Raw genomic sequence first — 16,825 nt, forward strand, 5'->3', positions numbered from 1 at the left:
ATCCACCTCCCGTTACACGCCGTGCCCGATTTATGCTGGCAAGCTTGGGATTCCCCCGTCTCCTGATATCATTGTAGCGGATGCCAGCTGATGAGACAATTGTGGCTATATTTCCTTTAACGCCTGTTTAACCGACGCTGATTTGGGCAGGTTTCTCCCAAGTCCCATCCCCATACAAAAGTCTTTGACTGCTCTTACAAGAACGTGGGTCTCCTCGGCTGTGAACCACTCCTGGCGTGCGCCTGGTAAATCCGTCATAATAATAGCAACCCGCCATGGAACTTGCGCCGATGCGTTAAAAGGGAATGTTGGATAGCGCTCTGATTGGTTTATTTGACGTTACGCCCAAACCACACCTTTGAATAATGAACCTACTTCAGACCAACCCCTTATTGATTTGCGCCTCGCGCAAGAGTCATTTCTCCTGCCGGGAAAATAGCAACAGCGCCCAAGATCCGCCCACAAAGTCACTTGCGCATTGCGCTTCGCACTTGCGTTTCAGATCGTTAAAATAGGGCCCAATATGCTTGTAGCGATATGGTTCAATAATAAGTATCTTTGTCTTATTGGAGTTTAGCATAAGGAAGTTATGTGCCATCCACTCACTAACATCGCTAATGCAGTCCAAAGTGTCACCGCAGTGAAGCAGTGTGAGTTCCCTCGAAAGAGAAACTGTATCTTAAAACTAAAGGTAACTCGATGTAACCTTGCTCTCACTTGAAATGTGTCCCCACATTTAGTCCTTGAATTTGAGGGGATTGCAGCTGGAAAGTCCTTGAAAGGTCCTTGAATTTGAAGTTAACTAAGGTGTGGGAACCCTGTACACTACATACAGATATCTAACATGTCACTACATACAGTAAGCAATAAATCTCAAATGAAATTTGAGCACATACAGTATAAAATGTTATATTCACCAAAGGGGTATTTTCTCTACCGTATTCAAATAAGAATTTTTGTCACTTTTTGGTGACACCAAATTTGGTGCCACGTTTCCGGGAATTCAGCCTCAATTTCAGCATATGTGTCTGGGGTTGCCAGCTCCTTGTGTGCTTTTCATCATGGTGATCAGTGTGATAGATGGTCTTCTCATGCAGAGTAGCACATGTGCTGAGCCTAAGATGTGTTGACGTAATTGAATCCGACTCCTCCCTACATTCACTGGGCAAATAGCTGTAGATTCAGGAACCCCAGACAGCTAAATATAGTGGCTGCGCTCATAACCATGCACAGAGCGTGATGTGATATTTAAGGCTGAAATTTCTGTGTGTCTAGGGATCACATCACAGCTTGTGGTAGATACCAAGTCCTGATACTAAATATGTGGTTGCAGATAGACAGTGAAAGCATTTTATCATATTTGTAATAAAGCAAATTTAGGTGATCAATATTGACATGCAAATTCTGAAGATAAACAAACAATTATTAGAGTTATATATGCAAAAATTACATAATGCAAATATCATGTTGCAATACAGATCTCTCATAATTATCAAACAGCGTACCTTATCTCTCTATTCCTGGAGACACAGTTGCTGTAGGTAATTTTGAGCCATACGCAGTCTTCTGTGTTTCTTTTACAGCTATTGTCTTCTGTAAATAGTGTAAGTGCTCGCACAACATTCTGCACATTGCAATTTAAAACTCATTTAATCTCATTCATGTCCCTAACAATAGCTCATGTAAGTGAATCAGTTGATGACGTTGCATACAAATGGTGCTTGTGCTTTCGAGTCATTTTAACTCATTCCCTGCAAGCCTTCTTCTGAAAAGTTGCGGCAAGCATTTTTTGTGATTAACGGATGTTTAAGCAGGCAACGTCACAGAGAATGCGCCAGAGCTCGCACCTACGTCAAAAGTGCGACCTATGTTTACATGTGACTGCTACACTGAACGCTTCCAAGATCACATTTATGTTCGTGCAAACTCATTTCGTGTTGTATTTGCAAATACAGCTGCTCCATTATGTCGAGGAGCAGAGACGAGTGATCGAAGGTCAGCAATTTTACGCGTGTTTGACCTTATGCGGCGCTGCAAGAACCGACAGACGGATGATGTCAAAGTACCGCGAGAGCGATTTGAAATTAGACCTATACGTGTGATTCCTCAACTCGCTCTCGCGGTACTTTGACATCATCGATCACCTACTTCAACAACTCCTACCTTCAACAGGAAGAACCAGTATGCGTCACCACCAGTGCTGCCGGTGATTGGCTTACGTGGGCTTGAGCTTCTCTTGATGGCATATTTGCACGGGTACGTGTGCACGATATTATTTTTGAAACCGGAGAGGTTGAAATGTCAGTTTATGAAAATAGCCGCCCACGTGTAAACATAGCCTAACATGAGATAAGCGGAAACAGTGTGTGTTGTGTGAGCTTTAACCAGTTCTCACCCTTAACTCTTTACCCACCAGTGTTTTTTTTTTTTAATTGCCAGACAGCATTTTTCATTATTTTCACAAATGTTTAATGCTTTCCAGAAAATGTTTTTTCTTTAAATATTTCATCAAATGTTTCATCCTACCTTCATTAGTTTTCTTCTTATCACCTCTCAAATATGGGTAGGTTTCATTTTGATGAAAAAGCAGAGATTATTCCATTTTTGTGAAGGACTTTTGATAAAGATCAGATTCAGAATGATGATCAAAACATACACAGAGTTTAAAATCTTGTTAAATTAGTTTTTGCTTCAATTTTGGGTAAGAGCGGATTTACATATTACCGTTAGCGGGACTTTAACGCATTAATTAAGATTAATGAATTACGCAAAAAACATTTTTAACGCATTTTAATCACACTTATTTTTGCACCGCGGAACATTTCTCATTGGATGAGTTTCGGCAGACCGAATATACTGGAGCAGCAACTAGCATTCATGACTTCAGACAACAACAAACCACAGTGAACATGAACAAAGAAGCTGATGAGATCGCTTTGGTTGGCACCGTGGATGGGAATTTTTTTATAAAAAATGAACGGATGGAAGCGTCGATAAGAGCATGGTTGTGTTTAAGCTATGCAACAAGGAATTCACATATCACCGCAGCACATCGAGCCTCAAGTATCATCTCAATGCAAAACATATAGCAGCTAGCGTGGACGTTAGCCCGACTCCAAGTACAACGATTTGGTTGAACAAAAATAAACAAAATTTTGTTGCTTAAGCTTATATATTCAGTCATTATTCATGGTATACTAAAAATCCATGTGAAAAAAAAAACTTCTCAATGTTCTCAAGTCAAATATTTATATGTGATAAAAATGTGATTAATTTCAATTAATTAATTAATTTTCAAAGCCTCTAATTAATTAGATTCATTTTTTTTTAGTAAAAACATTTTCTCTTAATTGACAAGATAACTCATGAACTCGACAAGGAAAGAGTTAATTCTGTAGCTCCTTTACTCCATGTCCGCAGATGATCTTTGATGCTTCGGGTGTTTTCACACCTGAGTGTTTGTTTCAGAACTTGGTGCATTTTCTCCCTCGGTTTGGTTTGTTAAAGGCACATGTGAACACCGCAATCACGCTTGGATCCCCACCAAACAAAAGCCCGATTGCAAACAAACTTTTGCTTTCTTTCCTTGTGGTAAGAAAGCAAACCGAGCCACTGGACCAAAATACCAGACTGAATATGATGGGTAATGGCAAGCACTCGTGTGTTTTACAAATACGTCTGGAAAACTGTAATTTAGGGACATATGCAAAGAAACCCACAATAAACCACAGCTGTTGTCTGACAGATGACAGCTACGAGCGCAGGATCCTGGAACATACATGAGTTTTATTAACACAGTTTAGTCCAATTTAAAAATGTGCCATGTGAAAGCCAACTGAAGCTAAAAGAAAATAATACATTTTAACAATTTCAATCTCTGTTTGATCTGAAAACGCCCCTTAAATTAAACAAATAGGAGATCTCATTTGTTTATTTTGAGCGCTAACACTTTACTCTTTACTTTCAATTTCTTTCAGTCTTCATTTTATTCCAGCTCTCAATCTCGAATATAGTTACAGACAGACACACATACACTCATCTCCCAGGACAGATAAGAGTTCAGGCGGTCATAAAGTCACACACAATAAACTCTATGAGGGTCTCTGGGGTCCAAGCACAAAATGAAAGTGTGTGATTATTACAGACTCAACGGACGATGGTAATGATGATGATGATGATTTTCTAATTAGGCATAATTGTAGACTCTGATGGCAGGTATAGACTCATCTTTAGAGGAAGGTCTTTAGATTACCAGCTGATTCTTTCAGATGCCTGCTGTTGCTTATGATATGAAATTGTGCGATTTCTATAGTGCGTGTGTGTTTGTTAACTGTTAACTGCTCATCTCACTGCATGCCATACAAATGTGCAAATAATGTCTCAGGAAGCCTTAACATTTTTCTTTTGTACACGTATTTAGTAAATGAACACAACGTGACTGTTTGAAGACTCAAATGGCTTTTAGTTCATGTGTTAAATGTTGTCACCATATCAAACAGTTTCAGTACTGCAGTATGCATTGCAGATATTAAACTCTAGCTTAGTAATACAATTTGAACATTACGGCCTGGTTTCACAGACAGGACTAAGATTAAACCAGGATTAGGCCCTAAATTAGGCTTTTATATGTGACTACGCTCAAAAAATGCCGGGTTATTTTTAATGCAGAGTCAAAAAGTGAAGAGCCCAGCAGCTGGGTTACAGTTAACCCAAAAAGTGTGTATGTTTGACCCAACAATGGGTTAAAATAACCCAGCATTTTTAGAGTGGCAAGTTATGTTCAGTTTAGACAGCTTAAACATGCTTTTTAGTCTGAAGCTGAAGCCTTGCCTGTAAACCATGCCCATATATTTAATTTTTTGTCCTACAATAACTGTTTCTCCATATAGGTGACTTTCAACATTTTAAAAACCTTTATCAAATGTCCTTATTAATAATCTTCATGATGCATTTTGTTTTTGTGTAGTTTGTGTGCTGTATACTCAAACCGTGGTAAACAGGGAGTGGAGAGAGGTATGGTATTTTCTATATATTTTGTACATTTGTATTTGTATTACACAGCATGGAAACTTGCTTTTTTATCTTTGTTTCCCATTTGCTGGTTTCATTTGTGCAGTTTGGCAGGACAGAAGTTATTGATAACACCCTGAATCCAGACTTTGTGCACAAATTCATGCTTGATTATTTCTTTGAGGAGAGACAAAATTTACGCTTTGACCTGTAAGTATAATCAGAATGCAAATGTGTGTGTGTGTGTGTGTGTGTGTGTGTGTGTGTGTGTGTGTGTGTGTGTGTGTGTGTGTGTGTGTGTGTGTGTGTGTGCGTGCGTGCGTGCGTGTGTTGATGAGTTTATATGTTTGTGTAAGCTATACATTTAAAGGCACTATATTAAATTTTCACTGCAAAGTTTATAACCATTACATTATAATGTAAGCAAACAAAGCAGCTTGACAGGAACAACAGAGTGACGTGCTATACGCGGCAAGTGAATTTGCATGCAGCGCTTTACAGATCGATCAATGTACAGCAACAGTAGTTATTTTTGACTCTTGAAATACTTTGATGTCATATGCTGATCGGTCTGCACAGAAAAAAAACCCCTCTTGGTCAATCCAGAGTTTTCCGCAGAATTCTGCAAATTTAATGCCCATCATTGACAAGCACATATACCCTGCGCTTGAGCGTGTTTGTGACCAGTAGCCATCATTAACAAGCACATATATCCCACGCGTGTTTGTGAGCCGTCATTGACAAGCAGTACACAAACCATGCGTGTGCTGTTTGCTGTGATTGTTTTTAATGATAGAGAGCACGAATACCCTTGAGAATTGAGATGAAATAAAACTCACAGCGGAGTTAAGGAGATCTCACTTGACTCTGTCGTCTATGTGAGATGACAGTCAGCACATCGTCATTTCAAATCCTTTTACAAGATGAATGTCTTGTAAAAAATTATGACATTTGTATAAATTCATAATGACTATAAACAATAATATATTTAATTTTATATACAAACTACACTTACCTAAAGGATTATTAGGAACACCTGTTCAATTTCTCATTTATGCAATTATCTAATAAACCAATCACATGGCAGTTGCTTCAATGCATATAGGGGTGTGGTCCTGGTCAAGACAATCTCCTGAACTCCAAACTGAATGTCAGAATGGGAATGAAAGGTGATTTAAGCGATTTTGAGCATGGCATGTTTGTTGGTGCCAGACGGGCCGGTCTGAGTATTTCACAATCTGCTCAATTACTGGGATTTTCACACACAACCTTTTCTAGGGTTTACAAGAATGGTGTGAAAAGGGAAAAACATCCAGTATGTGGCAGTCCTGTGGATGAAAATGCCTTGTTGATGCTAGAGGTCAGAGGAGAATGAGCCGACTGATTCAAGCTGATAGGAGAACAACTTTGACTGAAATAACCACTCAATACAACCGAGGTATGCAGCAAAGCATTTGTGAAGCCACAACACGCACAACCTTGAGGCGGATGGGCTACAACAGCAGAAGACCCCACCGGGTACCACTCATCTCCACTACAAATAGGAAAAAGAGGCTACAATTTGCACGAGCTCACCAAAATTGGACAGTTGAAGACTAGAAAAATGTTGCCTGTTCTGATGAGTCTCGATTTCTGTTGAGACATTCAGATGGTAGAGCCAGAATTTGGCATAAACAGAATGAGAACATGGATCCATCATGCCTTGTGCAGGCTGCTGGTGGTGGTGTAATGGTAGAACGGGAGCTTCATGTCCTGGATGTGCATCCCACAAATCTCCATCAACTGCAAGATGCTATCCTATCAATATGGGCCAACATTTCTAAAGAGTGCTTTAGACCTTGTTGAATCAATTCCATGTAGAGTTAAGGCAGTTCTAAAGGCGAAAGGGGGTCAAACACAGTATTAGTATGGTGTTCCTAATAATTCCCTAGGTGAGCGTATAATTCTATCTTGACATACACATTATTTGTCATGTTGGTCCAGTTCAGAATTCAGGACTATTGGTTTGGTGTATCCATTTTCAATGTAAGCCTTTAAAAAGTAATTATTTTAGATGCAATTTTGTAATGTTTACAACTCTAATATCTTTTTAAAACATTTAAAATCATTCCGCAGAATTCCGCAGATTTTTGCGCTGGCACAGGCTGTTAGTAAATCTGGCCTCATATGTATAGCTTTAATATACTGTAAGTCACTTTGAATTAAAGCATCTACCAAATGTGAATAGATATGAAGAGTTTCGTTGCAAAACGAGATAAATCCATTTTTTTTACATTTTTGTCAAAACATGTTTATTATTATGTTATCATGTTATTATTTTGTTTTATGGTGCAACTTAGCTGTATTTTTTAAGTTATGAAGGTTTAAATCAAAACAAACCAACTGCAGTTGAACTGATGTTAATTGGAATGCACAACCAAAAAACGCGATTTATGAACAATTAAAAAAAACGGTGTTTATCTCATTTTGCAACGAAACTCTTCATATGTAAACATACAGATTTATATCATTCACTGTCTGTTGTTATACAATTAGTGTTTACTTGAGACACTACCTACTCACTCACTCACTCACTGACTCACACACGCACGCACGCGCGCACGCACACACACACACACACACACACAGCCTGCAGGGTTTTGCTTCTGCTCAGTGAAGCACATTATATACAGCACTATTCCAGAAATTACATTAATGCATTATTCACCATCGCACACATGCATGCTATCTAACACACAACCTTCATTAGAGAATACACACAAAATAGGTTCATACAGTACTGTATATTCAGTTTCATTTTACAGGTTTTTTATAATAACAATTTCAGAAACACACAGGTTAGTGTTAACCAGGTCAATGTTGCAAATAATTGCAGTGTGCATTCATATTTTAAAGAAACAGAATCAATTGATCAATCATATAATTTATTTATCTGGAAATAAATGAATTATAATCACCCTTACACAAGATGCCCTTGTGAATTTAGCCACGGGTTCACATCACATTTTTTAATTTGCTAAATATCTTTGCAACAATTTTCTAGCATCCAGGCCTGACACTGGGCTGTTGTTGAATGCATCATCCATCACCTGAAGAAAACGGAGTGCTACTTGTTTGTTAGAGTCCCTATTAGGGTTGTGCTGATAGAAGATAGTATTGTGTATTGACGATCGTCAGACATATCGCCAATAGCAGCTTTCATGAAGATAGTTGGCAATGATTATTATCATCATAGTTTCACATTACTTTGGTAAATTTATCGAATCATCCTCGAAATTTGCAAAACAATAAGTGCATTTCTCAAAACAATTTGTACAATTAGCAAAACACCACCTGTAAAAGCCACTCTCTTACTCAAAATCCTTAGTTCATCTCTCAAAAGTAAACATCTGTGTCAATGAACATGACTTGTCATTCTGATGCCACTGACATTGTGTCATTGTGTACGGATAAGACAGTCAAATTGTTTAGTCATGTTGTCTATATAACAGTTTACTCTGGAGGGATGTTCTGATGTAAACTATGACTAAAGTTTTAATGACAATTATTGTATTGTAAATTGTAAGTTACATCTTAGTGCAAGTTATGTGTGAGTTTGATTGCAAGAGACTGGACAAAATTTACATTTACGCTTTTACTGTTTGTACTGTAATTCGTTGACAGATCATGTCATTGCCATACATAAAGAAAAAGACAGCACTGCGTAGCACAAAGGAAAAAAAACTAAAGTAGAAATGTGAACATGGGACAATCTCCTTGGGAAAAACTGTACATGCAGTGCTGTAGGAATTACACTGAAGTATTCCTATACCTCCTGACCCAGCAAGCATGTTTGGCTAAAACAAGGCTAAATTTGGGCTGCCTATGAAAGTCAACCCTGTATTATGACAACTTGTTCAACCATTTTGCATGTAAAGACTTATACTATGAACTAATGCCTAAATGTTGTGGGGGGTGAGACTATTTACAGTTTTTCTCAGTCGCTTTGGTACATTTCTGGAATCATACTCACAATTTGCAAAACAGTAAGTGCATTTCTCACAACAATTTGTACAAATAGCAAAACATCATGGATAACCTGCAAAAGCCACTCTTTTACTCAAAATCCTTAGTTCATCTCTCAAAATTAAATATCTGTGTCAATGAACATGTCAGTGCCATCAGAATAACAAGGCCTTGTGTCATTGTGTACGGATAAGACAGTCAAATTGTTTAGTCATGTTGTCAATATAACAGTTTACTCTGAAGTGATGTTCTGATGTAAACTATGACTAAAGTTTTGACGACAAGTATTGTAAATTGTAAGTTACACTTAGTATAACTTATGTGTGAATTTGATTGCGAGAGACTTGACAAAATTTACATTTATGCTTTTACTGTTTGTACTGTAATTCGTTGAAAGACCATGTCATTGCCATAAAGAAAGATAAAGACAGCACTGCGAGCACTGCATAGCATAAAGAGAAAAAAAAAGTAGAAATGTGAACATGATAGATGTCTAAAAGATGTCTTACCATCGCCCAAGAATAGATGATGCATATACTTTTAGAACATGTAAAAGAAATGAAAGCAAACACCTTGAACACACTTTGCTTACATGTTGGAATATCATACATCTTCAAGTTATTTTGGCAAAAAATGGCACGTAACCAAATTCAAGGTTATTTAGAGTAGAAGTGGGTTACTCATAGCCGGACTATATTGGATCAATAGTTAGCAGTCATTTCAACGTCTCGGTTTTTGCTTTTAGAAAAAATGTCTAATGGAAATGTATATAAATATGTTTGACCATATCCTGTATTTTTTACAACATGTTCAACCATTTTGCATGTAAAGACTTATACTATGAACTAATGCCTAAATGTTGTGGGGGGTGAGACTATTCAACAGAGACCCATTATAATACATTTTGATCAATATGACATAAACAACTGATAATGTAGGAGCATTTGCAACTTGTTCAAAGAAATTAGAAACTGCTTTTTTGATGTGCACAAGTGACACAATGATGTGAGAATTGAACAGGTAGTTTTGAGAATTTCAATTCTGATCTGAGAAATGTACCAAAGCGACTGAGAAAAACTGTAAGACCAGCGAGTGTGTTGTTCCCGCTCCCTGGCACGCAGGAAATTTTTGAGCGCCTGGGTTTTAATGACACGTTCGGATTAATGGCATCACTTTTAAGAAAGTTCCAGTCATGACAGTGCCCTTGCTTCTTTTTTGTCCACCAATCAAGTGACTTGTCATAAATTAGTAAAAAATTTACAAATAAATAAATGAGACGGGAAGACAAACAGAGAGAGACAAGCAGACAAACAGAGAGAAGGGCAGATAAAGAGAGAGACAGGCAGATAAACAGAGAGATGGACAGACAAACAGAGAGACAGGCAGACAAACACAGAGGCAGACAGATAAACAGAGAGACAGGCAGATAAACAGAGAGACAGGCAGACAAACACAGAGGAAAGCAGACAAACACAGAGACGGGCACATAAACAGAGAGACAGGCAGACAAACACAGAGGAAAGCAGACAAACACAGAGACGGGCACATAAACAGAGAGACAGGCAGACAAACACAGAGGAAAGCAGACAAACACAGAGACAGGCAGATAAACAGAGAAACGGGCAGTTAAACAGAGTTACAGGCAGACAAACACAGAGACAGACAGATAAACACAGAGGAAAGCAGACAAACACAGAGACAGGCAGACAAACAGAGAGACAGGCAGACAAACAGAGAGACGGGCAGACAAACACAGAGACAGGCAGACAAACACAGAGACAGGCAGACAAACACAGAGGAAAGCAGACAAACACAGAGACAGACAGATAAACAGAGAAACGGGCAGTTAAACAGAGTTACAGGCAGACAAACACAGAGACAGACAGATAAACACAGAGGAAAGCAGACAAACACAGAGACAGGCAGACAAACAGAGAGACAGGCAGTTAAACACAGAGACAGGCAGATAAACAGAGAGACGGGCAGATAAACAGAGAGACAGGCAGACAAACACAGAGACAGACAGATAAACAGAGAGACAGGCAGATAAACAGAGAGACAGGCAGACAAACACAGAGGAAAGCAGACAAACACAGAGACGGGCAGATAAACAAAGAGACAGGCAGACAAACACAGAGGAAAGCAGACAAACACAGAGACGGGCAGATAAACAGAGAGACAGGCAGACAAACACAGAGGAAAGCAGACAAACACAGAGACGGGCAGATAAACAGAGAGACAGGCAGACAAACACAGAGGAAAGCAGACAAACACAGAGACGGACACATAAACAGAGAGACAGGCAGACAAACACAGAGGAAAGCAGACAAACACAGAGACAGACAGATAAACAGAGAAACGGGCAGTTAAACAGAGTTACAGGCAGACAAACACAGAGACAGGCAGACAAACAGAGAGACAGGCAGACAAACAGAGAGACGGGCAGACAAACACAGAGACAGACAGATAAACAGAGAAACGGGCAGTTAAACAGAGTTACAGGCAGACAAACACAGAGACAGGCAGACAAACACAGAGACAGACAGATAAACACAGAGGAAAGCAGACAAACACAGAGACAGGCAGACAAACACAGAGACAGGCAGACAAACACAGAGACAGGCAGATAAACACAGAGACAGGCAGACAAACAGAGAGACGGGCAGACAAACAGAGAGACAGGCAGACAAACACAGAGACAGGCAGACAAACAGAGAGACAGGCAGTTAAACACAGAGACAGGCAGATAAACAGAGAGACGGGCAGATAAACAGAGAGACAGGCAGACAAACACAGAGACAGACAGATAAACAGAGAGACAGGCAGATAAACAGAGAGACAGGCAGACAAACACAGAGGAAAGCAGACAAACACAGAGACGGGCAGATAAACAGAGAGACAGGCAGACAAACACAGAGGAAAGCAGACAAACACAGAGACGGACACATAAACAGAGAGACAGGCAGACAAACACAGAGGAAAGCAGACAAACACAGAGACAGACAGATAAACAGAGAAACGGGCAGTTAAACAGAGTTACAGGCAGACAAACACAGAGACAGACAGATAAACACAGAGGAAAGCAGACAAACACAGAGGAAAGCAGACAAACACAGAGACAGGCAGACAAACAGAGAGACGGGCAGACAAACACAGAGACAGGCAGACAAACACAGAGACAGGCAGACAAACACAGAGGAAAGCAGACAAACACAGAGACAGACAGATAAACAGAGAAACGGGCAGTTAAACAGAGTTACAGGCAGACAAACACAGAGACAGACAGATAAACACAGAGGAAAGCAGACAAACACAGAGACAGGCAGACAAACACAGAGACAGGCAGACAAACACAGAGACAGGCAGACAAACACAGAGACAGGCAGACAAACACAGAGACAGGCAGACAAACACAGAGACAGGCAGACAAACACAGAGACAGGCAGACAAACACAGAGACAGGCAGACAAACACAGAGACAGGCAGACAAACACAGAGACAGGCAGATAAACACAGAGACAGGCAGACAAACAGAGAGACGGGCAGACAAACACAGAGACAGGCAGACAAACACAGAGACAGGCAGACAAACAGAGAGACAGGCAGTTAAACACAGAGACAGGCAGACAAACAGAGAGACGGGCAGATAAACAGAGAGACAGGCAGACAAACACAGAGACAGACAGATAAACAGAGAGACAGGCAGATAAACAGAGAGACAGGCAGACAAACACAGAGGAAAGCAGACAAACACAGAGACGGGCAGATAAACAGAGAGACAGGCAGACAAACACAGAGGAAAGCAGACAAACACAGAGACGGGCAGATAAACAGAGAGACAGGCAGACAAACACAGAGGAAAGCAGACAAACACAGAGACGGACACATAAACAGAGAGACAGGCAGACAAACACAGAGGAAAGCAGACAAACACAGAGACAGACAGATAAACAGAGAAACGGGCAGTTAAACAGAGTTACAGGCAGACAAACACAGAGACAGACAGATAAACACAGAGGAAAGCAGACAAACACAGAGACAGGCAGACAAACAGAGAGACGGGCAGACAAACACAGAGACGGGCAGACAAACACAGAGACAGGCAGACAAACACAGAGACAGGCAGATAAACACAGAGACAGGCAGACAAACAGAGAGACGGGCAGACAAACACAGAGACAGGCAGACAAACACAGAGACAGGCAGACAAACAGAGAGACAGGCAGTTAAACACAGAGACAGGCAGATAAACAGAGAGACGGGCAGATAAACAGAGAGACAGGCAGACAAACACAGAGACAGACAGATAAACAGAGAGACAGGCAGATAAACAGAGAGACAGGCAGACAAACACAGAGGAAAGCAGACAAACACAGAGACGGGCAGATAAACAGAGAGACAGGCAGACAAACACAGAGGAAAGCAGACAAACACAGAGACGGGCAGATAAACAGAGAGACAGGCAGACAAACACAGAGGAAAGCAGACAAACACAGAGATGGGCACATAAACAGAGAAACAGGCAGACAAACACAGAGGAAAGCAGACAAACACAGAGACAGACAGATAAACAGAGAAACGGGCAGATAAACAGAGTTACAGGCAGACAAACACAGAGACAGACAGATAAACACAGAGGAAAGCAGACAAACACAGAGACAGGCAGACAAACAGAGAGACAGGCAGACAAACAGAGAGACGGGCAGACAAACACAGAGACAGGCAGACAAACACAGAGACAGGCGGACAAACACAGAGACAGGCAGACAAACACAGAGACAGGCAGACAAACACAGAGACAGGCAGACAAACACAGAGACAGGCAGATAAACAGAGAGACAGGCAGACAAACACAGAGGAAAGCAGACAAACACAGAGACGGGCAGATAAACAGAGAGACAGGCAGACAAACACAGAGGAAAGCAGACAAACACAGAGACGGGCAGATAAACAGAGAGACAGGCAGACAAACACAGAGGAAAGCAGACAAACACAGAGACGGACACATAAACAGAGAGACAGGCAGACAAACACAGAGGAAAGCAGACAAACACAGAGACAGACAGATAAACAGAGAAACGGGCAGTTAAACAGAGTTACAGGCAGACAAACACAGAGACAGACAGATAAACACAGAGGAAAGCAGACAAACACAGAGACAGGCAGACAAACAGAGAGACGGGCAGACAAACACAGAGACAGGCAGACAAACACAGAGACAGGCAGACAAACACAGAGGAAAGCAGACAAACACAGAGACAGACAGATAAACAGAGAAACGGGCAGTTAAACAGAGTTACAGGCAGACAAACACAGAGACAGACAGATAAACACAGAGGAAAGCAGACAAACACAGAGACAGGCAGACAAACACAGAGACAGGCAGACAAACACAGAGACAGGCAGACAAACACAGAGACAGGCAGACAAACACAGAGACAGGCAGACAAACACAGAGACAGGCAGACAAACACAGAGACAGGCAGACAAACACAGAGACAGGCAGACAAACACAGAGACAGGCAGATAAACACAGAGACAGGCAGACAAACAGAGAGACGGGCAGACAAACACAGAGACAGGCAGACAAACACAGAGACAGGCAGACAAACAGAGAGACAGGCAGTTAAACACAGAGACAGGCAGACAAACAGAGAGACGGGCAGATAAACAGAGAGACAGGCAGACAAACACAGAGACAGACAGATAAACAGAGAGACAGGCAGATAAACAGAGAGACAGGCAGACAAACACAGAGGAAAGCAGACAAACACAGAGACGGGCAGATAAACAGAGAGACAGGCAGACAAACACAGAGGAAAGCAGACAAACACAGAGACGGGCAGATAAACAGAGAGACAGGCAGACAAACACAGAGGAAAGCAGACAAACACAGAGACGGACACATAAACAGAGAGACAGGCAGACAAACACAGAGGAAAGCAGACAAACACAGAGACAGACAGATAAACAGAGAAACGGGCAGTTAAACAGAGTTACAGGCAGACAAACACAGAGACAGACAGATAAACACAGAGGAAAGCAGACAAACACAGAGACAGGCAGACAAACAGAGAGACGGGCAGACAAACACAGAGACGGGCAGACAAACACAGAGACAGGCAGACAAACACAGAGACAGGCAGATAAACACAGAGACAGGCAGACAAACAGAGAGACGGGCAGACAAACACAGAGACAGGCAGACAAACACAGAGACAGGCAGACAAACAGAGAGACAGGCAGTTAAACACAGAGACAGGCAGATAAACAGAGAGACGGGCAGATAAACAGAGAGACAGGCAGACAAACACAGAGACAGACAGATAAACAGAGAGACAGGCAGATAAACAGAGAGACAGGCAGACAAACACAGAGGAAAGCAGAAAAACACAGAGACGGGCAGATAAACAGAGAGACAGGCAGACAAACACAGAGGAAAGCAGACAAACACAGAGACGGGCAGATAAACAGAGAGACAGGCAGACAAACACAGAGGAAAGCAGACAAACACAGAGATGGGCACATAAACAGAGAAACAGGCAGACAAACACAGAGGAAAGCAGACAAACACAGAGACAGACAGATAAACAGAGAAACGGGCAGATAAACAGAGTTACAGGCAGACAAACACAGAGACAGACAGATAAACACAGAGGAAAGCAGACAAACACAGAGACAGGCAGACAAACAGAGAGACAGGCAGACAAACAGAGAGACGGGCAGACAAACACAGAGACAGGCAGACAAACACAGAGACAGGCGGACAAACACAGAGACAGGCAGACAAACACAGAGACAGGCAGACAAACACAGAGACAGGCAGACAAACACAGAGACAGGCAGATAAACAGAGAGACAGGCAGACAAACACAGAGGAAAGCAGACAAACACAGAGACGGGCAGATAAACAGAGAGACAGGCAGACAAACACAGAGGAAAGCAGACAAACACAGAGACGGGCAGATAAACAGAGAGACAGGCAGACAAACACAGAGGAAAGCAGACAAACACAGAGACGGACACATAAACAGAGAGACAGGCAGACAAACACAGAGGAAAGCAGACAAACACAGAGACAGACAGATAAACAGAGAAACGGGCAGTTAAACAGAGTTACAGGCAGACAAACACAGAGACAGACAGATAAACACAGAGGAAAGCAGACAAACACAGAGACAGGCAGACAAACAGAGAGACGGGCAGACAAACACAGAGACGGGCAGACAAACACAGAGACAGGCAGACAAACACAGAGACAGGCAGATAAACACAGAGACAGGCAGACAAACAGAGAGACGGGCAGACAAACACAGAGACAGGCAGACAAACACAGAGACAGGCAGACAAACAGAGAGACAGGCAGTTAAACACAGAGACAGGCAGATAAACAGAGAGACGGGCAGATAAACAGAGAGACAGGCAGACAAACACAGAGACAGACAGATAAACAGAGAGACAGGCAGATAAACAGAGAGACAGGCAGACAAACACAGAGGAAAGCAGACAAACACAGAGACGGGCAGATAAACAGAGAGACAGGCAGACAAACACAGAGGAAAGCAGACAAACACAGAGACGGGCAGATAAACAGAGAGACAGGCAGACAAACACAGAGGAAAGCAGACAAACACAGAGATGGGCACATAAACAGAGAAACAGGCAGACAAACACAGAGGAAAGCAGACAAACACAGAGACAGACAGATAAACAGAGAAACGGGCAGATAAACAGAGTTACAGGCAGACAAACACAGAGACAGACAGATAAACACAGAGGAAAGCAGACAAACACAGAGACAGGCAGACAA

At 41.5% G+C, this 16,825-nt stretch overlaps 1 protein-coding gene across 2 annotated transcripts in view; it reads left to right on the forward strand.

The window, feature by feature from the left end:
* Nucleotides 1-16,825, forward strand: part of cpne8 (copine VIII) — an 88,063-nt gene that overhangs the window by 15,379 nt on the left and 55,859 nt on the right. For both annotated transcript variants that reach the window (XM_055192485.2, XM_055192484.2), the window contains exons 3-4: nt 4,967-5,013; nt 5,117-5,220. In XM_055192485.2, coding sequence (XP_055048460.1) covers nt 4,967-5,013; nt 5,117-5,220 — 151 coding nt within the window. The remainder of the gene's footprint in view (nt 1-4,966; nt 5,014-5,116; nt 5,221-16,825) is intronic.

The sequence above is a fragment of the Misgurnus anguillicaudatus genome, chromosome 6 (genome assembly GCF_027580225.2).
Source record: "Misgurnus anguillicaudatus chromosome 6, ASM2758022v2, whole genome shotgun sequence".
In the NCBI taxonomy this organism is placed as follows: Eukaryota; Metazoa; Chordata; class Actinopteri; order Cypriniformes; family Cobitidae; genus Misgurnus; species Misgurnus anguillicaudatus.